Source organism: Lemur catta, chromosome 2, assembly GCF_020740605.2.
Source record: "Lemur catta isolate mLemCat1 chromosome 2, mLemCat1.pri, whole genome shotgun sequence".
NCBI classification, from domain to species: domain Eukaryota; kingdom Metazoa; phylum Chordata; class Mammalia; order Primates; family Lemuridae; genus Lemur; species Lemur catta.
The window spans coordinates 17,492,490-17,519,544 of NC_059129.1; the positions used below are offsets into that span (position 1 = coordinate 17,492,490).

A 27,055-nucleotide genomic window follows, 5' to 3' on the forward strand; every position below is an offset into this window, starting at 1 on the left:
CAATGGCTGTCAAGGGGCTGAGGGGCTTTCCCTCTGAGCTGTGTCTTCCTTCTCCCCTGACCCTGTTTCCCAAACAGAGCAAGCCCTCTCCAGACCTATTAGGGCCATGCGAAGCACCAAGGCCTTCCAAACACTAAGGCATGAGTTGCGTTGAATCTTTATATTTCTTGATCTCTTGGGGATTGTGGTACCCTTGAGAATTTGATGGAAGCTGTAACTCCTTCCTTAGGGGAAAGAAATCGTGTGTGCATCTCTTCACAAATTTGGCGCACAATTTCAATGAATTCTCAAAGTCCTTAAAACCCACCCATGAACTCTAAAGTGGTCAATGAAATCTTAATTTGGTCCGTCACTCAAATGTCTCTTAAGTGTCTGCTAATAAATAGGTGTGTGTTTCCATCTGCAGTCTACTTCATTGGGGTTGCACATCACAATCGCCTACGAAAATGCACAGCTGTGTCCTAGCACAGGTCTCAACACTGGCGCTCATTGGAATCCCCTGAAGAGTGTTTTAAAATTCTGTTGGCAAAGCCTCACCCCAGACCAATTAACTGAGAACCTCCAGGGTAGGACCCAGACATCCCCCAGTGATTCCAATGGGCGGCTGAGGACAAAAACCACAGGCCTAGGAAATCCAAACACATTTTTTAAAAGTTCCCTGGGTGGCTGTGATGCACACCGCAGGGTGGCTCGTTTATTCATTCATTCAATCAATGTCCAGTGAGTATCTATGAAGTGCCAGGCATCGGGCAGGGTATCAGGGTCAGAGCAGAGGATAAGAAATCACAATCTCTGCCCTCACCAAGCTTATATTCTGGCCGAGGGAACTGGTGGTAAATAACCAATACGTAATTCATTAATGTCACAAGAAACATCAATTAGGAAGTGGCATGAAGAATACTAGAAGGATCTTCTTGGGGAGGTTGATGGAGGCTCCCTAAGAGAGGGATGCTTAAGCTGAAACCTAAAGACTGAGGAAGGATGAGGGGCCACAGAAGAGCATCCAGGTGGGAGCAGCCAGTGGAAAGGCCCTGTGGTAGGTAAGAGCTCAGAATGAGGGCACAGCCCGCCTGGCTGGGCGTCCAGGTGAGGAAGTGGTAAGAGTGTGGTGTGCAACGGGGCTGGGAGGCCAGACCAGGCAGGGCTGGCAAGGAACTGAGGTTAAACTCCTGACTGTGGTTTTCTCTCTCCTCCTCACAGCCCCCTCAGCAAGGAAGCAGAGGTCCCCGAGATGAAGAAACGCAGCTCATAAGGGGCTCAGCAGGGGGTGCACACCCAGGTCTCCTGACCTGGTGGCTGGCAAAGCAGAGGCCACAGGCCCCTCAGAAAGGCTCCCGGGAAGGTGTTCTCACCCCCTCTGGCCACAAGCCCCTTTCCTGCCTGACCCACCCCCTCCGGGCCAGGCCCCTCTGGCCAGGCCCCCTCCATTGTGACTGGTGCGGGGACAGCATTGTTCTCCCTCCCCGCCTGGCCTCACAGACCCCATCACCATGGGAACTGAGCCAGCCAATCAGAACACTCAGTTTTCAAAGGGCAGCCTTATAAATTGAGTCACCTCCCCCCAGACAGGCCACAAGCAACATCCAGAGGCCTCCCAGGAGCCCCTCCTCCTGGATAAACCAATTCCATTGCCCCCCAGCTTCCTCAAGGGAGAAGAAGGGGAGTCTTCTGCCCAGAATGCTCAGAGACAAGTGCCAAGCCTACAATCACCCAGCTTAGTGCTCCAAACCAATGCACGGCCACACCATGCAGGAGCAACTCAGGAGCCCCTGAAAGTTTCCTCTAGTAACCTGGGGAACACCCGGAGCAGCGAAAGCCATGTGTTGGGCACACGACACCCCAGCCTGGAGCAACACAGTCACGTCAGCCTGCTGAGCAGCGGTTACGCGGGCGACGAGGAGAACAGTGAGGTCAGCTTGCTTGGTAGTTATCGAACCACCCGGTTGAATAAAAGGCCCAAGCCCCAGGTGCCCAGCACCCAGACGAGCCAGCTGTCCTCCACCTACGCCCCCAGCCACTTAAAGAGCCAGTGGTCCAGCCAGGCCCGCAGCGCCAAGCACCCTGGAGGGGAAGAGTGAGCCCGGCCTGCCAGGCGGCAGCAGCAGCAGCAGCCTGCCCAGCATCAGCTTCATCAGCCTGGGCAGCAGCGCTCTGTCCTTCCAGGTGAGCAGCGGGCTGCTCTCTGCCGCCAGCAGCCTTCCCTCCACCCAGGCCAGCAGCCGCCAGACCATCGGGCTGGAGAGCGGTGAGCAGAGTGGGCCAAGGAGCAGCACCAGTGTCCCAGAGGACAAGACGGGGGTCGACATGAAAAACAGCAACACGGTGGCCAAGGGCGAGCAGCCTGCCCAGACGCCGGCGTCTCTCCAGCAACTAGGTCCTCTCAAGAAACTACAGGCGTGTGAGAGCCCAGAAAACCCGGATTTCACCCAGAGTGTTTATTGCCAAAACAAGTAGGAAAGGCATTTAAAAAGGGCACACTGATTGTGTCAAAAACCATCGATGGATAGTCCCATCTGTAGCAACAACCATCAGCAGGCAGGTCACAAGTGGCCTGAGTCTAAGCACCATCTATGCTGAGACCAGCTGTACTGAGAAGCACTGTTGATAAGAAGAGCTGTAGTATCAAGGTCACCAACGCTGGGACCATGCATCAAAACTGCCAGTGGTAATGACATCAGTACGTGAACCGCAGCAATGGGCGATCCGTAACAAGATCCATCCACGACAAAACCATATGGAGTGAACACTGTCGTGGTGGGACCACTTGTGTTAATACCAAACGCATCCGTGGTGACAGCTGTTTATCTGTGGCAAATGCTGACCATATTAAGAACTGTCGCGACTTAGAAACTTCGGTGATGAAACCATCCTAAACGAGAAGCACCATCTACCACCAACACCAACCATGACAAGCTCAGGAGAAACAAGTAGCAACCGTGGTTGGGACTGTCCACATCGAGAACCATCTGGAGTGAGCACCACGTGTGGGCAGCCACGTCCACAGGGAACTCGGTCCCTGCCAAGCTCTGTGACACGCGCTGTCCACAGGAGCACCCGCAAGAGGGGCGCAGTGCACGGGGAGCACCTCCATGCCTCCCAGCACCCCCAGGAGCACAGCCCACAATGACCATCCCCAGGGAAGGAGCAGCAGGAGAGGCCGTGCATGCCAGCAGCCCACGGGGGGCAGCACCCAGTGAGAACACGCGTGACGGCTGTGTCAAGGGAGCCCAGCCCTGGGAAGCATCACCCAAGGGAGCCTTGCGCTTCCTTTTTGGGCGCTGTCTCCGGGCAGCTTCCACCCAGAACCTTCCCAGGAGCAAAGGCCCCCTGATACCCCGTTCATGTCTCTGTGTGGGCCAGAGGAGGCAGAGAGACAAGAAGGGCTGCCAGGAACGTCCTTCGTCCAGAGGGTGGAGACAGCGCTTCCTGTGGCAGGACAATGCCATGATAAGTGCTTAATGGTGACAGAGCCCACCCCAGCCAGGAAGAGCTGCCAGGGGGAAGCTCTGGGGCATTAAGTGAACATCCCTAGGTGGATGGAAGGGCCATAGTCTCTGCCCCTCCTTTCTCAGGACAGTAAAGCCCCTCCCCGGGCTGATCTCACAGACTCGGGGCAGTGAGCGGGTCTGCAAAGGGGGAGAGGCCAGAGACGGTAGTGAAGACATCCACTAGGTACCAGAAGGAAAGCAGAGGGGGCACCAAAGACAATAAATGGTGTCTGGAGGGGCCATCTTTGTGGGGGTCTGTGTGTGCAATCCTGGCCTAGGTCTCGAGGGGTGGGGAGCACAAGAAGGCTTTGGCTACCCACTCTACCACTCCTGAGCTGGCCATCTGAGCGAAGTACTTAATACTTTCAGAGCCTCAGTTTCCTCATCTGGAAAATGGGTACAGTAACCCCTATTTCATACACAGGATGGTATGTGGCTTACAAGAATATATATACCAAGTACTAGCAAGTGATAGGTATGAAAGAAATGTTTTTGTTTCCCTTTCCTTGCTTATCTTTAAAATGGGCACAGTGGTTTCTGTCTTCACTCACAGGCTCAGAAAGGATAATTATAGCTAATATAGAGAAAAGGTCATTGGCAAAAAAAAAAAAAGACACAGCCATAGCATCCACTAGGAGGCAAGATGTCTCAGCAGAGGGTTTGGCAGGTTGAGGAAGGGGTGACTGGTTCTAGGTGTGAGGGCGCCACATGTCTGGTCTGGTGAGTCTCTTCTCACCTATGAGCACCTCTTTTGAGCACAGTCTCCCTGACTTTCCTCCAGGCAAAGTTGCTCAGCAGGGCCTGAGCACCCATGACCCAGGGCCTCCCACCCCTACCGAGTATCTTAGTCCTTTTGGGTGGCTGTAACAAAATGCCATAAACCGCTGCTTACAAACAACAGAAAAGTGTTGTTCACAGTTCTAGAGGCTGGGGAGACCAAGATCGAGGTGCCTGCGGACCGGGTGTCTGGTGAGGGCACACTTGCTCACACACAGCCATCTTCGCACGGTAACCTCGCGTGGCGAAGGGGCGAGGGAGCACTCCGCCACCTTGTATAGGACACTAATCCCACCGGAGAGGGCTCCACCCCCAAGACCTAACAAGCTCCCAAAGGCCCCACCTCCTAATACCATCACACTGGGGGAACAGGCTTTAACGTATGAATTTTAGGGGACACAAACATTCAGTCCATGGCACCAAGTAAGCCCCTGTTTTCCACAGCTGTGGCTCTGGGGGAAGTTGGGCCACCTCATCTGCCCTATCACCCCCCACCACCTTCCCCTGCTGCCCTATCTCAGAGGATAAAGGACAGCTCACAAAGGCACACTGGGCCCCTCAGCCTGGAAGCCACTGGCTCCTCAGACACAGCACGGCCAACACTGAGTTCACCACTGTCCCCTGCCCACCTCTTCCTCCCGTGTCTCCTCTCAGCAGATGGCATCATTGCACCGAGGTTGTCCAAGCCGGGACCCTGAATGTCACTTTAAGTCTCACTCTGCCTGAGCCCGAGGTCTCATCAGTCCCTGCACACTCACCACCACTGCTGCCACCTGTCCCCTTACCGTCCTCGTCCCCTAGAGCAGCAGTCCTCAACTCTGGCTGTGCATTAGAATGACGGGGCAGGGGAGGACATTTACAAAATACATGTGTGCAGGCTTCTCCCGAGGACTTGGACTGGGCATCGGTGCTTCACAAAGCGCCCCAGGGGGTGACAGTGTTCAGATCAGGATTGAGAAATGCCGCTGCCCTTGATCTCACCCTCCTGGGACCCACTTGCAGCCTGTGGGGTCAAAAACAGGAAGGGAATGCAGTATAAAGGATGGGGGTGGGGCTGCACAAACTGACAAGCTTGTATCTCATCTAAAGAGAGGCCAAACAACCAGAATTCTGTGAAAAATCTCCTGATTTTTAAATACTGGTCACAAATTCAAATTCCTTTAAAAAAAAAAAAGAAACTATAAGGCAAATGAAAACATTTCTGAAGGCAGGGTCATGCCCATATGCCTAGTTCTCTAAACAGAGAACAGAGCTATCTTTCTGAAACAAAAATCTGCTGATTTTCCTCAATTGCTTAAAAGCTGACATTTTCCCACTGTCCAAAGCCCTGGGCGCAGCATTCCAGGCTCTCCACGAACTGGTCCAGTGTTTTCCCTGCGTCACCTCCCGACACCCCCTCCCACACACCCTCCCAACACCCTCTCGGGTCTGCTTTGTATCTCAAACCTCATTTCCAGCCTCTGTGCTTTCGCACGTGCTGTTCTCTCTGCCTGGCATAATTTCGACATGGCCAAATTCACCTTCTCTTAGTGTACAGTTTTATGATTTTTGACAAACGCATACATAGAGTCATGTATCCACCACCACAATCAGAACACCAAATAGTTCCATCGCTCCCAAAATCCCCACATGCTTAGTAATCCCTCCCGCAGCCTCAGCAACCACGAGCCAGTTTTCTGACGCTATAGTTTTCCAGAACGTCATATACATGGAATCACACGGTATGTAGCGTTCTGAGTCTGACTTCCTCCACTTAGCATAACACATTTGAGATTTACCCATTTTTTTTTATGTTTATAGCTGAGTAGTGTTCCACGGTGTATCAGTTCTCTGGCTGGAAGGGATTTGGGTCATTTCCAGTTTGCATCAGTTTCCCATTATTAACACCATTTTACATACGGGGAGACTGAGGCACAGAGAGGCTGTGTTACAGGGCTGGGATTTGAGCCTATGCAGCCTTGCCCCAGAGTCCATGATCTTAACTCTTAACCTCTTTACCCTCCTTCTCTGCTTGAGACACTTAGGGCCCAGCATGCTCAGGCAACAGGCCACACCCATACGCAGAGCCCCTACTCTGCAGTGCCTCTCACTGCCTGGTGCCTGAGAGCGCAAGCGTCCACCTGCCTGAGGGGAGGAGCCACTCCCCAGCCCTCTCTGCATCCTCCATGCCCACTTTTGTGTCAGCGACATCAGGAATGGCCAAATGAACGAATGAGTGAGCACGGGAGTGAACGGCTGCATCAGAAGAAGAGAGCTGGGTCCTCCCAGGCCTGCTCTCCAGTGGCTACAGCCCACTGTCCAAAAACAAGCAAGGCTCAAGATGCAAAGGTTAAATAATGTGCACGCCCGCAAGTCCCAGGGCGTCCTTCCCTCACTGTGCGCCCTGCAGATACGTCTCAGCCTGGCTCTCTCCCACCCCAGCACGGAGCACCCAGCAAGCACCTGAAGGGAGGACCATTTTTCAAGCCGGCACAGTGATTTTTTCTTTCCTGTCCACTAGTTCAGCGTTCGGGGTAGCAGCAGGGCTGGAATGATGGGTTGGCTGCAGGCACCGGCTCCTGAATTATTAACTGGGCTGGGGAAAGAGTTGCTTACAAATGCTGTCCATCCAGCGGACCCAGCAGCCGGTGGACTTCACACAGGCCTGGAGCAGGGGGCAGGAAACAGGAATGTGGCCAGCGGACTTTAAGGATTCAGCTTAATGAATTGGAGGCCTCTCCTCCCGAGCGCTCCCTCGGCCTCCATCCTCCACCTGGACAGGAGCTCACCTTCCCGCTCCCTTCACACCCATCTGCCTGTGTGCATTTCCTGCAGGCTCCTGATATCTCCTCTTCTTCCCGCATTAGAACCAGTGGGTGAGATAGATTGCTGACTGTGGTTCTTTCTGAGTCAGGGCTTGCTGAATTCTTGTTCAGGGGTTCATCATGGGCAGGGAGACAGGAGCAGGGTGTCTTGGGTTCCTAGAAGCAAACCCTGAGATGGGATTCCTGGCAGAGTAATTAAGGTAATGTTCCCAGGAGAAGCAGAGCAAGGCAAGCAGCATGGGGAAGGGACGGGGCTAAGCAGTGGTGTGGTCTCAGAGGGACACTGGCCTCAGCCTGATCCCACGGAGAGCTCTGGGGTGTGACCTGTACCATGGAGCTGATTCCACCCTGGGCTGGGAGAACATAACCTCCCAGGTGAAATGGCTTCCATCCAGCCAAGAGCAGTTGTCCAGAGAAGGGGCAGCTGTGAGCCACCAGCAGCAACCCTGGCCAGGCAGTCCAAGGTGGTATGGTGTCTCCACAAAGTGACCAGGAACCCAGCTCCCCCAGCTCTCCACTCCACCATCCTGAGGATGATGCCCACATCCTCATGGTACAAGATGGCTGCCCAAGCTCCATCCAACACATCTGCTTTCAAAGCAAATATCAGGAGGGAGAGGAGAAGAGAGTCTTGACTCTCCTTTTTAGGGAGACTTCCTCAACATCCCACACAACACAGCTACACCTGGCTATCAGGGAGGTTAGGAAATTTAGTCTTTATTCCAGGAAACAATGGGTAGGAATAAAAATGAGCATTGCGTTACCAATAATGGAGGAAGGAATGGATACTGAGGTGGGCAATTATGGTATCTGCTATAGATACTGCTCCAATCCATTCTCCTCACAGGAGCTAGAGGGACAATTTTACCCTCTAATAAAATCACCCTTTTACTTAGAACCTTTGGTGTAGCTGGCCAAATGGTCCCAATACTTAGCAACCCCTCCCATAAATCTGAGCCGATCTTGTGATTTGATTTGACCACCAGAAAGTGGCAGAAGTGATGCTCTGCAGTTCTGAGCCCAGGCTTTAAGAGATCTGCAGCTTCTGCTCCCACATTCTTCAAACTCTGCAACCATCATGAGAATAAGCCTGGGCTAGCCAGTTAATCAGCAGTCCCCAACCTTTTGGGCACCAGGGACTGGTTTCATGATTCTTCCATGGATGGGGGAGGGAGCTTAGGCGGTGATGGCGAGGGATGGGGAGTGGCTGTAAATACAGATGAAGCTTTGCTCACCCACCACTCACCTCCTGCTATGTGGCCTGGTTCCTAACAGACTACGAACCAGTATGGTCCACGGCCTGGGGGTTGGGGACCACAGGGTTAAATAATGAAAAACCACATGGCAAGAGGCCCCAATTCCCCAGCCATCCTTTTCAAGGTCATCATAAGCCAGCCAGCCCCAGATGGCCCACCAGCTGACCACAGACAACAGACAAGCCCAGCCGGGATCAGAGGAGCCTGACCCAGGCCAGAAGAGCTACCAACTGAGCCCAGCCCAAACTACTGAGCTTGGCTCCTGAGCTAAATAAGAGGTGGTCATTTTAAGCCACTATGTTTTGGGATAGCCATTACACAGTCAAAGCTAACTGATAATGTTCTGATGACTTTCCCTTGCTCTCAGGGTAAAGAGCAAAATTCTCACCATAACCACGAAGGACCTGGCCTTTGATGACTGCTATGGATTGGATATGGTTTGTTTGTCCCCACGTGGATCCCCAGTGTGGGCAGGTGGGGCCTAGTGGGAGGTGCTGGGTCATGGGGGCACGTGGATGGCTTGGTGACACTCTTTGTGGGTGAGTTCTTACTCTGGCAAGGCCAGATTAGTTCCCTTGGGAATGGGAATGGATTAGTTCTCTTGAGAGGGGTTTTTACAAAGCCAGGATGCCCCTTGGGTTTCTGTCTCTACTTACATGTCCACTTCCCCTTTGCCCTTCTCTGCCATGTTACATGGCAGAATGAAAATCCTTGCTAGAATTCAGGGCTATGCCTTTGAACCTCCAAGCCTGCAAAACCATGACCTAAATAAGCCTTTTTTCTTTATAAATTACCCAATCTCAAGTATTCTGTTATTGCAACACAAAATGGACTAAGACAACTACCATCCTGCCCTCATCACAAACCACACTCCTCTTATTCCCTGCGATACTCTCATTTCCTCAGACCTGCTTACCCCAGAGCATTGCACCAGCAGCTCCCTACATGGCATATGCTCCGCCCCTTTCACCTGGTTGCTTCTTACTCTTCCTTCAGAGCTCAACTCTCCTGTCACTTCCCTGGGAAGGCTTCCCTGCCCACCTGGCTAGATCCAATCCCCCTGAATACACTCTCAGAGCACTGTGTCCCTCCCTCCCATGGCACTTAATTATAGTTGTAACTTCACATTTATACGTGTGATTCTTTGATTCAAGTCTCCTCTCCTATGAGCCTTGAACCCACAAGGCCAGAGACTGTGTCTACTTTACCCACCATTGTGTCCCCAGAACCATCCCTTTTCACAGTAGATGCATCGTTGTGCCCCAGCATCTAGAACCATGACTTGCACATAGTAGGGGCTCAATAATGAATGAATGAGCTGAATCTGAGCATTGCAAAGACTATCCAATGGAAGCTAGTCAAACTTTAATTGTAAAGTTAGTTCTTAAGACACAAAATGTGATCAAATGAGAGCCAAAGGAGGTTGAACTTATCACACACACACACCCAATTTTGCAACCTTGATGAGTTCCAAAAGTCATGAAAGTGACCATCAACAAACCTATCTCTTGGGTTCACTAGGAGTCTCTAGAGCCACCTGCTCTCCTCAATGGATTGTCAGTTGTAGTTTGTGAAAACCCACCTAGAATCCCTTTCTCTGATGAAAATCCTTCACATACACACCACACTAACCAACGTGAGCACAGGGTGGCCTCATTCTATTCCAGTGGTCAACAGAACAGCCTCTGGGTTCAGAATCCCTGCATGCGAGTCTCAGATCTGACACATACCAGCTATGTGCCTTGGAACATGTGTCTTAACCAACCTTTCTAACCCTCAGTGTCATCATCTGTAAAAATGGGGATCATAAGGTACCTCCTAGGGCTGTGAGGAGCAAACAGGATCATTTGCGCAAACCACTTGGCTCGGTGCACATAGTAGGCCTTCAACCAATGGTAGCCATTGTTACTGTGGCTCCCAAACTGACACGAATCTCCTCAAAGGCAGACATTTACCTGCCAAAGCAGCTGGAGATGAATGTTCGTTGAATGAAGAAATGAGAACTTGAAAAGGAATGAAGGAATTCAGCTCATTCACTCCTTCTGCATTCATTGGGTGCATAGCCCTGTGTGCCAGATGGTAGAGAACCAAGTAAGAATCAGATGCCATTTCTGCCCCCAGGCCTGGGCCATAAATCCAAAAGCATCAGCCCGTAGAGATCTCACATAAGGATCCAGCTCCTGAGATCTGGGTCCTACTCCCACCTGGCAGTGAGCAGCTGGAGCTGAGTCTCATTTTTGCTTGGCCCAGAGGCCTTGCAGTTGCAACCCTGATCTGGAGGAAGAAGTAGGCAGGGAAACAGTGCAGTGGGAGGGTGCAGCTCCAAGGAGGCAGGAGCACCGCGTGGGGGCACCTGGTCCAGTATGAGGGGTAGGGAAGGAGGAGACAGGCTCTGTTTCCACACCAGACACATGCGGTCACAATGGGGCGGTCAGTCCCCATCTCCAAATACTGTCACACTTCGGGTTAGGGCTTCAACATTTGAATTTGATGGGGGATACGATGAGGTCCATAGCAATGATTATTTCCCATTTGTTTTTCTAAACAAAACACTGTTCCAACAAAGCATGTCTATATGTTTAGATGTATTCCAGGGGCCACCAGTCTGAGACCTCCACTCTAATAAGTCTGGCCTCTGAAGCTGGTTCCCATGGAGACTCACTGACCTCTTACCCCTGATTGGCAGGATCAGGTTGAGCTGACAACTCAGCAAAAGAGGTGGCAGGGGAGGGCATCGGGCATGGAAGCCACCCACACACTCACTCCTGCCCCCTCCAGAAAACAGATGTAATGAACAAACAGAGACGTGAAGGCAGCTTGAGACCGAACGGACTTCAGAAACATGATGAGGTTTTAAAAAAGGATGACCCACAACCACAACACCCTGAGAGTTACACTGGAAAACAAGAACTACCAAGTTCTCCCTCCACGCAGCAGTCCCCCGATCTTTCTAAACAAATCCAAGGCTGCTTAAACCTCCAGTGACTCCCCATTGCCCTCGGGGTAGAGTCCAAATGCAAATGCCTTGACTTTAAGGCCTTCCAGGACCCAGCACACATGTCCCCTGTTTCCATATATTAACAGTCCCGTCTTTCTTCTCCTCTGAGGCTTTTTACACACTGTTCTCTCTACCTGAAACACCCTTATTCCCTTCTCTTTATGCTTATCTCTCTGCATAAGACTCAATGCAGGTGTCCCCTCCACCAGAAAGTCTTCCCTGATTACACCTCCCCACTGAATTTAGGAGCCCATTCCCTGTACTCTTGCTGGACCACCTGCTCATTCTTATCTTTGTCCAAGTGACCCCCAATGGTAACTGTCCATTTCCTTCACCGCGCTCTCCACTGGCAGGACACACCCCCATGCCTTAGCACAGAGCAGGCAAGCAATGAGTGTGTGCTGAAGGAAGGAAGGAGGGAGGTCTGAAAATGGAATAGACCGCCAGCCTAGAAATGCTTTGGGACGTAGTTCTCCCACAGAGCCAAGGCCTCAGTGGCTGCTCAAGGTCCCTTCCATCACTTGGCTCTCAAAAGGTCACAGTCTGTTCAAAGGTGGCAGACTCATATTCAGAGAGGGATAGAATTTACCAATGATCACACAGCAGCACATGGGCAAAACGACAACGAAAACCAAATCAGAATTCTGCCACAGTGCTGGCTCTTACTACTCTCCCGATGCCCCCGTCCCCATGGAGGAGTCAGGAAAAAAATCAAGGTGACAGGGCTGGTAGCAGTGGTGGGGAGGATGGACAGAGAAGGTATTTTCTCTTCTAGGTCTTCATGGGAATCTGCCCCATGAATTATTCATCGGAAATCGGCTTGAGGTAGTGTCTTAGTCTTAATTTTCAATTCCCCTACTGCTGGCCGATTCTCTACTGAAAACCTCTCAATTATTAATGTTTCTAAAACAATATTTGTTTTCTCTGCATCTAGCAACAAGAGGGGTCTCGTAGCTAGTGATCCTGCCCTGAAATTCCCGGAGAGAGGCTCGCCTTGCTGAGGATGCAGTTCAAAGGGTTCAAGGGTGTGTTAGGCTGTAGCAACCAGACTGAGAACATCGAGCCCCGCCCCCGTGGAGACAGGCACTTAAGGTCTCCCTCCCACCAGGAACTCCCAGGACAAAATAACCTATAATAGTAGCAAAAGCAACTACAATGAATTAGGCTCTTATGTGCTAAGCATGAGGCTAAAGACTTCACTTTTACTTATTTAGTTCTTACAAAAACTCCGTAGGGTAAGATTTATATTCCCATTGTACACTTAAGAAAAGTGAGACTCAGAGAGGCCCAATCTTTGACCACGGTTCCACAGCCCATAGGTGACAATGGGGTGTGGACTCAATTCCGTACAATTCCATGGCCAGTACATTCTCCTCCTTGACCCAGCGGTGTTGTCTGGGATCTTAACTGCATCATGAGGGATGTGAAGTAGATACAAGAAAGAACTTTCTAGAAGCCTACTACTCTTAAAGAGCATGTGAAGCAAGGCACTGTTGGACGGGAGAAATGAATGAGAAAATTCTGGAGGTAGGGGCAGTGGCACTCCAGGAAGCTCGGAGCCCCTGTGGGTGACTGGTTTCCTTTATTACAATGCAGCCTGTGACAGTTACAGGGAGGAGGGGCAGAAGACAATCAATCTCCTTAAGCAGTGACAAAAGGCATCTTGTGACTCTCAGGCTCCATCATGGACAAGGGCACGATGGTGGTGCTAGTGTCTGGTGGAACAAAGGGACCCAGGCTTCAGAGTCAGGCTGGCCTGGGAGGGCATCCCAGCTGAGTCCCAGATGAGCCGCCTCGGAGCCAGTCCCTTAACCTCTCTGAGCTTAACCTCACTTCACATTTCTGTGAAATGGGGTAATGGCAGCCCTCCCTCATCCTCTGAGAATGCCCATGAACAGCCCAGTGCACAGTGAGAGACCAACAAATGCCAGCCTCCATGTCCCTTTTCCCAGCGAGTGAGGGGCTGACGTTTTTCAAAAGGACTTGCTAAAGACTAAGGGGAAGGACAGAAAGGAAACAAACAGAGACTATCATTCCCTTCCCAAGGCTCTTCGTTTGCAAGAGGGAAAATCCCCTCAAAATAGCTGATGCAAAAGGAGGAGGATGCTGAGAAAAAGGAGCGGCTTCCTGCGGGGACAGAGCATCTCTCAGGGGACACAGCCGGGGCCCAGCCAAGGCGGGCCAGGGCCAGACCCGCTTCTCACGGTGTCTCCGCCCCCTCGAGGACGCCGAGGCTTGCTCCCTGTCCCTGCCTGTGTGCGCCTCCCTGCAAACTGGCTTTCCCGGCTCCTCTGTGGAGCGACAGGGACGCTGCAGGGCTCCTGCTTAAGTACCTAATCGAGATCAGAGCGGCAGCATTCCAAAGTCTGATTGGCCCAGCTCACTGTCAGGTATACCGCCTGGGCCAATCAGATAGGCCAGGGACAGGTGGCTGAGTCTAAAGGTGGCCTGGTGCGAGAGTGGTACCTGGGTGCCGCGGGCAGCCTCCAAGAGGGACCCCATAACCCGCTGCCTGGTGTTTGTGCCCTTATGTGTCCTCTGCTCCCTTGAATGCGAGCTAGGCCCAGTGACTCACTTCTAATGAGTGACGGGATGTCACTTCCAAGTTGAGGTTAGAGGGCTCCAGCTTCCGTTTCTGGCCTTCTCTTGTCTCTCTTGCTTTCTCAGTGCTCAGGTGACAGAAGCCAGCTGCCATGTTGTGAGCTTCCTATGAAGAGGCCCACGTGGCAAGAAACTGATGTCTCCAGTCAACAGCCACCACTGGCTTGGGCACCAGGGTGGGAGATACCGCCATTCCCGGAATGAGAAAGGCCAGAGCAGGGCCAGGGAGGGTAATGGACTCAGTCTTGGACAAGTCAAGAAAGAATTGCCTTGGCGACCTCCAAGTGGAGATGGCAGAAACCATGCACCCCACTGTCTTAGATCGGGTGTCCTGGAAACAGATTCTGAGACAGGGTTGGGTGACTGTGCGGGGAGTTCTCAGGAGCTACTCCATGAGGAAGGCAGGAAGGCCAGATGCATCCGAGGGAGAAGCTGGCCTGCAGTGTGTTTGCAAGCAGGCTGCTGCCAGTCCAGTCTTGTGTCCTGCTTGGACCTGGCTGCCCTGGGGAGGGCCAACCCTTGGGCAGAGCAGTTCCCAGTGGTTCAGGGCAGATCCTAGATAGTGTGGCTGTGAGGGGCAGCTGTGACTGCAGCAGCCTGTAGTCCCAGCAGCTGAGGGTGCCAGCCCTGAAGAAGCCATTTGGGTGAAGCCCCTGCCCGGTTTCCAATTTGCGTTCCATTCTGGCCCCATGGAGGGCTGCAGGCAGTGGGGATCAGGCAGTTCCCAGCTCGTCCCCTCGCCTGCACCAGCAAGGTGCTGAGATGATAGCATGCTCCTTGCTCTCTAGCTCTGCCTGCTGTTCCCACGGAGCAGCTCCTTCTAATGTATTTTTTATAAAAAGAGCTGGGTTTTCCTTTGATGCAAACACCCGAAGCAATTAGAGCCACTTGTTACCACAATTCCTGTGTGGTGGCTGATCTCTGGAGCATGGGGACAAATGTCACCATCAGGGGCACAAAAACCCATTGCAGGGGTTTCCAGGATCCCAAGGGCTGGACAAGTTCACTGCCTCAAGGGTCTCTCATGCCCGATATCTGATTCGTTAGCAAATCCTATCAGATCTACCTTCAAAATAAATCCAGAACTCGATTTCTCACCACTTCCTCCACCACCCTGGTCCGAGCCCGCAGCATCTCACCTGACTCCCCACTGTCTCCTGGCTTCTACCCACCCCTGCCCCTCTGCAGTGTCTGCTCAGCACAGCAGCCAGACTGAGATGTTAAAACCTAAGGCAGATTATGTCACTCCTCTGCTCCCACCTCACTCTGAGAAAAAGCCCACACAATGGCCTTTCTGAGCTCATTTCTACTTCCCCCACCCCCGCTCATTCTGCTCCCATCACATTGGCCTCCTTCAATCTCACCAGGCACCTTCCTGCCCCAGGCCCTTTGTCCTTGCTGTTTGTCCACCCCATAATACTTTTACACCCTTGCTTCCTTCAGATCTCCACTCAAATGTCACCTGTTTAGCAAGACTTTCCCTGACCACTCTATTTGAACTTACAGCCCCTCACCAGCTCGCCCTGTCCCTTTCCCAGGATTCATTCCCTCCTAGTTATTTTATTCATTGTTTGTCTTTCCCACTAACTCCACAGGGGCAGAGATTTTTGCCTGTTTCATTCAGTGACTAGAATGCAACTTCATGCTCAGTAGGAGAGCTCAATTATTTGTTGATTGCATGAATTAAGAAATGAATAACAGCCCATGCTTGGCTCATAACTCTTTTCTCCCCACATCAGCCCTTAGAAGTGGGTATTATTATCCTCATTTTACAGAGGAGAAAAGTGAGGCTCCAAAAGGCCACATGCCCCAGCCAAGGGCACACAGCTCAGAGGTGGCCGAGGCAGAGTTCCAGCCAGGTCTGGTTCCCCCACGCAACCTCCACCCTTCCCCTCGCACCTGCTGCTCCCTCTGCTGGGCATGTGCTTCTCATGGCTGGCTCCTGTTCCAGCTCAATGTCACCTCCTTGGAGAGGCCTTCCCTGACCTCCCTGCTTCTCAGTTACTATCACTTTGTCCCCTTCATTTCCTTCACAAGGAAATGGGGCAATCTGCCTACATGTCAGGGTGTGGGCAAAATGGTGAAGGCTCAGGAAGGGCATGGTTTGGAGGACAGGGAAGTCCCCAAAGATGACCTCAGGCCTCTGGCTACAATGTCCTCTCTAGGGACACTTAAATGCATAGAAAATCAATTTCCAAATGACCAATTTACCAAGTAATCAAGTCACTAAATATTTGTTTCTATTCTACTTATGAAGTGTCAGTAATTTGTGTTGCAAAATTGTTTTGGCAGAGGATTTTTTGAAGTTTGGGTCTCATTGCAGCCAGAAGCAGGGAATATCCCTGTGCCAGCCCACGTGCCTGCCTTCCACCCTTGAAAAACCTGGGAATGTACCCCCAGGCCTCCTCTAACAAGGTTGGTATGACCACAGCCCTAGGGCAGAGCATCGGAAGGGGTGGCCTCCTGACCAACACTTGGGCAGCTGGACTCATCACAAACACACACTTCCCCAGCCAGAGGGCTGCTGTCACACCAGGCTGGGTAATTTCAAAGGCCACATGAACCGGGGCCAGGACGAGGGTGATAGAAATGATGCATTTGCCTCAGGTATAAAATTTAGAGGGCTCCAAAAACCTCAAAAATCCTGATAAACATTTTAATGCTAAAGGTTTTTCAGAGACAGGATCTTGCTCTGTTGCCCATGCTGGAGTGCAGTGGTGTGATCAATGTAACCTTGAACTCCTGGGGTCAGGCAGTTCTCTCACCGCAGCCTCCCAAGTAGGTGGGATTATAGGCATACACCACCACACCCAGCTAATTTTTTAATTTATTTTGTTCATCCTGGGGTTTTTTGCATTAATTTTTATTTTTTAAAATATTATGTTAAAAATTAATTTAACACCCAGCTAATTTTTTATTTATTTTGTTCATCCTGGGGTTTTTTGCATTAATTTTGATTTTTTAAAATATTATGTTAAAATATAATTTATAGATTTATACTTCCAGGAAAATGAATAGACAAGCTTTTCCTTATTTTCCTACTGAGTACCACTAAAAGACCTGGCCACTATGTATAAAATAAACATGAAATTCTGAAGGGTGGAGAGAAGAAGGCAGAATTGCTAAGGACATTGGGATCCCAAGGAACATCACAGTGGCAAGCTTTCTGAGTTTTCTTTTCACCCCATATATCCTGGACTTGGAGCTGAAGAAGCCAGCAATCTAGAAACATCCTCAGGAAGAACAAAACCACCTAACACAAGCTGGTGGTTTCTATCCAGAGGAGTAGGAAAGGGGCAACCTAGCAAAGCACAACATGTTTAGCCAATAGCCACAGCCAAACACCACAGAAAAGCACTGCGTCCTGCCCCACCATGTCAGCAAAACGTGAGTAGGGAGCCCATTCTATCACCCCGACCAGGCTGTAACAAGGCACCCAGAGTGGTATCAGGGAAGATTGAATAGGAAACTGTTATCCCTGTGGGATGGTAAGGAGCCCCCCATCACCACAGTATCCATGAGGACTGTGGCAAGCCTGGGATTCCATCAGACAGTAATGAGGCACCGCTCACTGTCTCTGAGTCAGAAATTTCACCACTTCCCTGTGATAATGAGGCCTCCAAGCCCACAGTGCCACTGGAGGCCAAGTGGGGAGCAAAAGTGAGTCACTCCTACCCCTCCCAACCAGGGAGGCATCAGTGGAAGCCTAGTGAGCAGCTGGACTCCTGCCCCTGCTCTGCAATGACAAGGAGCCCTTCCTCTCCTGGGTGTCAACAGAGGTCAAATGGAGAAACTAGACTTCTACCCCGCCTGGAAATAATAAGGTGGAACCCTCCTATACCCTACTGGAGTAGTATGAGAGGAAGCCAGCTAAAACAGAAGGTTTAAATAAGACGTAGAGTCTCATAACATAATTCAAAAATGTCCAGGTTTCAATCAAAAATTAGTCACCCTACCAAAAACTAGGACCATCTCGAATGAACAAAAGAAAATCAATACATGCCAACATCGATATGACAGAGATATTAGAATTACCTGACAAAGAACCCCTGACAAAGGGCTGAAAAATCACTCAAAAATTCTAAAGCAGCCATCATAAAAATGCTTCCAAGAGCAATTACAAACACACTTGAAACAAATGAATAAATAGAAAGTCTCAGCAAAGAAAGTCTTACCAAAGATAAAGAAGATACAAAGCAGAACCAACTGGAAATTTTAGAACTGAAAAATATAAGAAATGAAATTAAAGAGCTCAATGGATGGGTTCAACCACAGAAAAGAGAGGACAGAGGAAAGACTAAGTGAACTTGAAGATATAATAAATATAAATTACTTAATGTGAACAACAGAGAGAAAGTAGACTTTTTAAAAAATTGAACAGAACTTCAAGGACCTCTGGAACTGTAACAAAATATGTAACATTGGAGACCCAGAAGAAGAGAAGAAAGAGAATGGAGCTGAAAAATCTCTCAAAGATGTGAGGGCAGGAAACTGCCAAATTTGGCAAAAGACGTAACCTACAGAATCAGCAAGCTCAGCAAGCCACAAACAAAATAAAGCCCCAAAAATCTACACCAAGACACATCATAGTCAACTTCTGAAAACTAAAGAAAAGAAAATATTGAAAGCAGTAAGAGAAATAATACTTTACCTATGTGGAAAAAACAATTCAAATGACATTGGATTTCTCATCAGAAGACATGAAGACCAAATGAAGTAGCACCACATTTTTCTGCTGCAGTAAGAATAGAAGTGTCAACCCAAAATTTTATATCAAAAATCCAATAGCAAAAATATCCTTCAGGGATGAAGGGAAATCAAGACATTCTTAGGTGAAGGAAAACTAAGAGAATTTGTCATCAGCAGACTTACTTTAAAAGAATGGCTAAAGGAAGTTCTCTAAACAGAAAGGAAATGATAAAAGGAGGAAATTCGAAATATTGGGAAGGAAAAAATAAACGGAGTAAAGATATGGGTAAATGCAACATGTTTTTCTTCTCTTGAATTTTCTAAATTATGGTTGATGATTGATTCAAAAATTATAACCCTATCATATGTTTCTAAATGTATGTGGAAGAAATATTTATGACAATTATATTGTAAAGGGAGTGGGTGAAAGAATATAAAGGGAGGAAAGGTTTCTGCACTTCACTTGAGCTGGTGAAATGTTTAGTATATTGTCATAAATTATGTGTACATAATGTAATATCCACATCAATCCCTTAAAAAGCCATACAAAGAGATATACTCAAAAACACTATAGATAAATTAAATGGAATTCTAAAAATTGTTCAAGTAACCCACAGAGAGGCGGAAAAAAGAAAATAGGAAAATGAAAAACAGAGAGAACAAACATGAAAAATAAAATGGCAAACTTAAGCCCTAACATAAATAATTAAATTAAATGTAAGTAGTCTAAATGCATCAATTAAAAGACAGAGATTGGCAGAGTGGCCCAAATATGCTCTCTGCATGAAACTCTCATCAATTATAACGATATAGGTAGGTTGAAAGTAAAAGAATGGATAAATATCCTGCAAACATTAACCTAAAAAAGCAATATATCTTATATATTAATATTAGATAAGGTAGACTTCAGAGAGAAAATAATTACCAGAGACAGAAAGGAACATGACATAAATATTAAAGGATCAATTTACCAAGAAGACATAGCAATCCTAAATGTGTACGAAACAAATAACAGAGCTACAAAATATGTGCAGCAAAAACTGCTTGAACTGAAAAGAGAAATAGGCAAATACACAATAATAGTTATAGATATTAACACCTTCTCTCAACAGTTGATAAAACAACTAGTCATAAAATCAGCAAAGATGTAGAAAAAGTCAATAATATCATCAACTAATAGGATTTAATTGACATTTATAGAACACTCCACCCAACATCAGGAGAAAACACGTTCTGAAAGAGTGCCCACAAAAATATATACCCAAATAGACTATATCCTATGCCATAAAACAAACTTTAATAAATATAAATCATACAGAGTGTGTTCTCTGACTGCAGTGGAATCAAAGTAGAAATCAATAACAGAAAGAAAACAGGAAAATCTCCAAATATTTGGAAACTAAATAACACACTTCTTAAAAATCATGGGTCAAAGATGAAGTCTCAAAGGAAATTTAAAAATACATTGAACCAAATGAAAATGAAAATACAATATAACAAAATTTGTGGACACAGGTAAGCAATGTTGAGAAGGATATTTGTAGCACTAAATGCTTGCATGAGAAAAGAGTAAAACTCTCAGATAATAATCTAAGCTACCATCTCAAGAACTTAGGAAAAAAGCAAAATAAACCCAAAGAAAGTAGAAGAACAGAAATCATTAACATTGGAAACAGAAAATTAATAGAGAAAATCAATTAAACAAAAAGCTGGTATTTTGAAAACACGTTAAAATTGACAAACTTCTAAGAAGATTGACAAAACAAAAGAGAGAAGACACAAATTGCCAATATCAGAGATGAAACAGAGATATCACTACAGACCTTGCAGACATCAAAAGGATAATAATAAAGGAATAAAGGAATACTATCAACAACTTTATACACACAAATTTGACAACTTAAATGAACCAATTTTTTGAAAAGTACAAACTACCACAACTCACACGATATGAAATAGGTAATTTGAATAACCCTGTAACCATTAATAAAAAATTGAATTTTTAATTTAAAACTCTCCAAAAAAGAAGTTTCCAGGCCCAGATGGTTTCACTGGAGAATTCTATCAAATGTTTAAAGAAAAATTAATCAATTCTACACAATCTCTTCCAGAAAATAAAAGAAGCTAGCACTTCCCAATTCATTCCATGAAGCCAATATCTCACTGACACCAATATTAGACAAAGACATGGCAACAAAAAGAAAACTACACATCAATATCCCTAATGAATATAGATGCAAAAATCCTTAATAAAATATTAGCAAATACAATTTAGCAATATATTTTTAAAAATACGTCTTGAGCAAGTACACTTTATTCCAGGGATGCAAAGCTGACTCAACATTTCAAAAATCAATCAATGTAATTCATTGTATTAACAGGCTAACAAAGAAAAATCACATGGTCATATTAATTGATAAAGAAAAAGCACTTGCAAAATCCAACAGTTATTCATGATTTAAAAGAAAACCTCTCATAGAACTAGAAATAATGGGGAACTTCCTCAACTTGATAAAGAACATCTACCCAAGTACAATTAGGCAAGAAAGGAAATATAAGGCATACAGATCAGAAAGGAAGAAATAACATAGTCCCTATTATAAATGACAGGATGGTCTACATATAGAAAATGCCAAGGAGTCTACAAAAAAAAAAAAAATTCTAGGACTAATAACAAAGTTCAGAAGGTTGCACAACACAAGATAAATATACAAAAATCTATTGCATTTCTGTATACTGCCCTTCCCTCAAAAAAATAAAACACTTGGCTATAAATCTAACAAAATATATGTAAGATTTTATGCTGAAAACAAATACCCCACCTCACTCTAGTCCTAGTCCCTGCATGAACTGGCCTAGACTCTTGTTAAAAGGAAAACTTTAGAAAAATTAAATTTAACAGAGTTTAATTGAGCAAAGAACAATTAGTGAATCGGGCAACCCCCCACCCCTGCCCCAAACAGAATTAGGTTCAGAGAGACACAGCCTCTGGTACTGGCACTAGGCTGCCACGTGGTCAGAAGGAATTTATGGGCAGGAAAACGGAAGTGAGGTACAGAAACATCTGGATTGGTTACACGTTTGCCCTGTTCCAATAGTGTTTGAACAGCTGGCAACCTGTGAGTGGCTGAAGTCTGGCTTCTGTGATTGGCTGAGACCCAGTTACTTGTTGCAAGAGTGGGTTACAGTCTGTTTACACACCCAGTTAGGCTACAGGTCAGTTTGAACCAAAGAAACCTTTAAGCCAAACTTAAAACATATAAGGAGGCAGCTTTAAGCTAAACTTCATTTAATACTCTGTTTAAGATCTCATGATTTTAGCGAATTGACCATTAGCTAGATGATTGATTTTTGGCAAATTGTTTTTGATGATCTGGCTTCGGATGAATTGACCTACACTCCCCATTGCTGAGGGGTAGGAGGGAAGAGGCTGGGGGTGTAAGTTGGAACCAGATGTTACCAGGCCTCAGAAGCCATTTGAAGGACTCTGAACCACTCCTCAGGGCAGTGTGGAGGGCATTAGTTTGCTAGGGCTGCCGTGACACAGCACAACAGACTGTGGGTGAACAACAGAAATTTATTTTCTCATGGTTCATAAGGAATTTTCCACCAACTCTCATCCCCTGTTGGGCGGGGGGAGCCCCCAATGGTGTGAGCTCCTCCACATACGTGGGTGGCATGCGTATGCAGCTCAATGGCTTTGGAGGATTAGGAACAGCTCTGTCTAATAGAACTTTCTGCAATGACAGAAATATTGTGTGCTATCCAAAATGTTCACCACTAGCTACATGTGGCTACTCAGCACTTGGAATGTGGCCAGTGCAACTGAAGAACTGAATTTTCAATTTTATCTCATTTTAATTAGTTTAAGTTTATATAGTCATATGTGGTGGTGGGTACCATATTGCACAGTGCAGCTTTAGAGGAAGCAAAGCAGAGACCGCACGGTCTGCTCATGATACGGGGTGCTGGCAGGAGCAGGCAACTGTCCACCACTGTTGTGCTACATCTGGCAGGCTGAGGCCAGGGAGCAGGGTGCCAGCCACAGAGAGGGGGATCGACTCAACTCCATATTTAATTGGATATGGGGGATACTGGCTCCAGGTAGGTTGTCTTGGACTTCCTGCCTCTGGAACTGTAAGAAAATAAATTCCTCAGGCTCCCCGTCCTCCAGCGGGCAGTTCTGTTTGCTTCCTCAGCTGATCCCCAGTGTGACAGACCCCAGGTGCCCGCAGGGGTAACTCGCTCCTTGGCACACCCTTCCCTGTCTCACTTGCCCTATGTCTTCACTTGTGCTTCCTGAGACCACCTCCCAAATAAACTATGTGTACCTAAGTGCTTGTCTCTGGTCTGCTTTTAGGGGAGCCCTGACTAAGACACCCTTGGATTGTCAATTTCATGTCCATTTCATGCTGCTATAACAAAAATACCTGACACTGGGTCATTTATAAAGAACAGAAAGTTATTTTCTCACAGTCTGGAGGCTGGCAAGTCCAAGATCAAGGCACCAGTAGGTTTAGAGTGTGAGGAGGGCTGCTTTTTGCTTCCAAGATAGTGCTTTGACGCTGCCCCCTCACATGGCAGAAGGCAGAAGAGCAAAAGGGACCCTCCCTCCACCAAGCCCTTTTATAAGGGCACTTAATCCCATTCAAGAGGGCACCACCCTCAGGACTCAATCTCCTCCTGAAGGTCCCACATCTTCCTGCTGTTACATTGGGGATTAACTCTCAACATGAGCTTTGGAGGGAGCATGAACATGCACACTGCAGCATGGGGTGTGCTAGAGATGGCCAAAGGCTATGCAGGTGATGTCTCTAGGGTCTGAGCTGGCTCATGCTGCAGGGCACACTTTGGGCCCTTGTGCCAGAGAAGCAACGAATGGACCCCTCACTGATCTTCCAAGCAAGACTAAGCCTCCCGCACAAATGGCAGAATAGCCCATTGTGTAGGAGGAGAGCTTAAGGGCAGAAATATTAGTATATTTCAGGTCTCTCATTGATTTCATGGAGCTCTAAAACTGAACATAATTAAAAGCATTTCTTTTAGAAAAGCAAAACAAGGTCCCCACCTAAAGAAACCGACTCTAGTAGATCCATGTTTCTGATAGACTTGGCAGTACCCTTGCAGTGCCTACACGCCGACACATTATAATTTTTTCTCCACAGTTAAACCTACTCTGTTGTTATTCAATCTGACTCCTTTGAAACTGTTGCCAATAGCCCAATTAAACAGTTAGCTAAATGTATTAATGGCACATTGCTGTGTGTTTGGCTCAGATGAGATTTCCAGAAAATGCATTTCCCAGACCACAAGGGCTCCAAAGATGGAAATTGCTAGTGGCTTGGCTCTCCTTGGCCACAGCCACAGGCCCCAGGCCAGCCATCCCTAAGAAAGAGCCTCCAGATAAACCAAGATGTCAGAGTGAGAGCTAGGAGTTGGAGAATTGCCTCAATTTCCCCAAGGGGAATAATCAGTCTTAGGGTCTGCTCAGGCAGCCATAACAAAATACTACAGATCAGGTAGCTCAAACAACAGGAATTTACTTTCTTACAGTTTTGGAGGCTGGAAGTCCAAGATCAAGGTGCCAGTAAATTCCGTTTCTGGTGAGGACTCTCTCCCTGGCTTGCAGGTGACCATCTTCTTGCTGTGTCCTCACATGGCCTTTCCTCTCTGTGCATAAGGCAAGAGGGCGACCTCTCTAGTGACTCTTCCTCTTCTTACAAGGATGCCAGTCCTATCAGATTAAGAACCCACCCTTAATGACCTCATTTAATTTTTATCTCCTTAAAGACCCTATCTCCAAATTCAGTTACATGGGGGACTGGAACCTCAACATATGAATTTGGGGTGGTAGAGGACACAATTCAGCCCATAACAGGATGGTTGAAGACAAATGCTTCATAGATGCCACCAATTGGAACAAGCGAAACAGCAAAAGTGATTTTGGTCATCTCTGCTGAGAAAGATGGTCAGAGGCATCCCATGCTCATACAACTAATGCTTATTGAGCACCTACTGTAAGCCAGACATTGAGCTGGGTACTGCAGCTACAGTGGTGAATGAGAGTTGCTTCCTGATCTTGGAGTCTAGTACATCCAAAACAAAGTTCAGAGTACCATGAGAACACATCAGAGAGTCCCCAGTCCTGACTTGGAGTCTAGTACATCCAAAACAAAGTTCAGGGTACCATGAGAACACATCAGAGAGTCCCCAGTCCTGACTTGGAGAGCCCTAGAAGGCTTCCCCAAGGAAGCAACATTTAAGCTGAGATCCAAAAACTGCTCATGGATTTTCCAGGTGAAGGAAGTGAGGATGGAGGTAGAGGAGTGTTTCAGGCAGTAGGGACAAGAATCTATGCAAAGACTTGAATTAAGAGAGCATGGCACGGAAAGTTCAATGTGTCTGGAACACGCTCCTTCTTTCCCAGCCCACCGCAACACCAGGACATCATGGGCTCCTGCTCCCACAGGTTGGCTGTTGGGCATGGCTGAGATTTTCACTGGCCTGAGGGTTAGGTTTTATCTTCCAAAATTCTCACTGGGCCAAGTGGCTCAGAAAACTCGGTGAGCAGAGTCCTCTAATATCACGGAGGTAGGCGGGATCTCCCCAGACAGGACCTTGCTAGTGTGAACTTGGGAGGTAGCCTCTTAAACCCCATAGTGACTCCAAAAATACCTGCTTTGAGAGACCAGGTGTGGTCAGGTGACTGGCTTTTATAAACCCAGTTAAGAGGCAGCACTTTTGACCTGACCACATCTCCAGCTGACACCCCGGAACTCCAGGATGCAGCACCACGTCAGGAAGTCTCAATACAGTACAGTGAGTGAAAACTGGGCACTGAAACCAGAAAGACTGGATCTGAGTCCTACCTCTGCCTCTGCTGGCAGGGGGCCCTTGGGAAAGTCATTCACCTCTCTGAGTCTTGCTTTCCCATCTAGAAAATGGAAATTCATTTCACAAATAATTTATTGGCTGCCTACTGTGTGTCAGGTGCCATGCCAGGTGTGGGTAATACACAATACTCATGGCCACTGCCCTTGGATCACTTCCAGTCTAGCAGGGGAGACAATCAACAAATATTAAAATAGATAATGGTATTATGAGATGTGACCTGGACAATCAAGGTGGCAAGATGGCAAGAACTGGGGGCTCCTTGGTGTTTGTGAGAACTAAATGAAGTAATGTCCACATGGCTCCAAGCGCAGGGCCCAGTACGAGGGCAGAACTCAAAAAATATTCCCTTTATCAACCTCCACTAAAACATAAGCTTCTTTAAGGTAAAGACAAGGTCTGTGTTGTTTGCCAGAACTATGCCTAACACCTGAAAAGAGTTTACAAAATGAATTCATTTATAATAGCGATGGTAATCATAGTAGTAATAAGAGTAATACTTGTTAGTATTAATAGTATTAGTACAGAAGTATTAATAGTAGTCACTGGCAATGGCAGGTAACCCAGAGCCTGTCTTGTCTATCCTTCTGGTCACAGGCTGAATATGCCCATAACAACAGCGGTTCCCAACCTTTTGGGCACCAGGGACTGGTTTCATGGAAGACAATTTTTCCACAGACCTGGAATGGAGGATGGTTTCGGGATGATTCAAGTGCATCATATTTATTGTGCGGTCAAACCTCTCTGCCAATGATAATCTGTATTTTCAGCCACTCCCCAGAACTAGCATCACCGCCTCAGCTCCACCTCAGATCATCAGGCATTAGATTCTCATAAGGAGCGCTCAGCCTAGATCCCTCCATGCACAGTTTACAGTAGGACTCGCGCTCCTATGAGAATCTAATGCCACTGCTGACCTGACAGGAGGCAGAGCTCAGGCAGTGATGCAAGTGATGGGGAGCGGCTGTAAGTACAGATGAAGCTTCGCTCGCTCACCCACGGCTCACCTCCTGCCGTGTGGCCCAGTTCCTAACAGGTCACTGACCGCTTGGGGACCACAGCATAACAAGATACTCCTGTGGATGTTATTTGCCATGTGAGTCATGGAGGGTGGGGGGATAAGAACCATTGGTCTAGACTGACCAGCTGGAAAAGTGTGTTGATCTGGTGACACCCTTCCTTAGGAATGAGATGACACAGTGGAGGTCTGCCAATCCAAACTTGCCTCCTCTCAACCAGGTCAAAGCCCAGCCCCTAAGGCTGTGTCTAACACACCACACACCTCACACGTACACACACACGTTGTCCTGAGACCTTGGGCATTTCTGGCAGTGCCACTCGATGGGCAGAGACTGGGCTTCCAGCTTGGGCCATCTAGATGCCCCAGGGTGAGAAGCGCTTTATTCTTTCACAGGCTCATTTGCTCATTCACTGAGTCACCCATTCTTCTTCCAAAAGCACAGTTCCTCTGTGCCAGGCTCTGTGCCAGACACAGAATGGACTCCCCCATCCTATGAGCTGGGAGCTCACAGCACGGCAGGGCAAGCAGCC

The 27,055-nt window shown here is 47.8% G+C and overlaps 1 protein-coding gene across 1 annotated transcript; it reads left to right on the forward strand.

Moving 5' to 3' along the window:
* Nucleotides 1-1,433: 1,433 nt before the first annotated feature.
* On the forward strand, nucleotides 1,434-2,106 carry C2H16orf82 (chromosome 2 C16orf82 homolog; the record flags this gene model as incomplete). The annotated part of the gene is given in 1 exon segment (XM_045542096.1): nucleotides 1,434-2,106. A coding segment is annotated over 1 exon segment (645 nt), but the record flags the coding sequence as incomplete, so codon positions are not given.
* Between the last annotated feature and the right edge of the window lie 24,949 nt (nucleotides 2,107-27,055).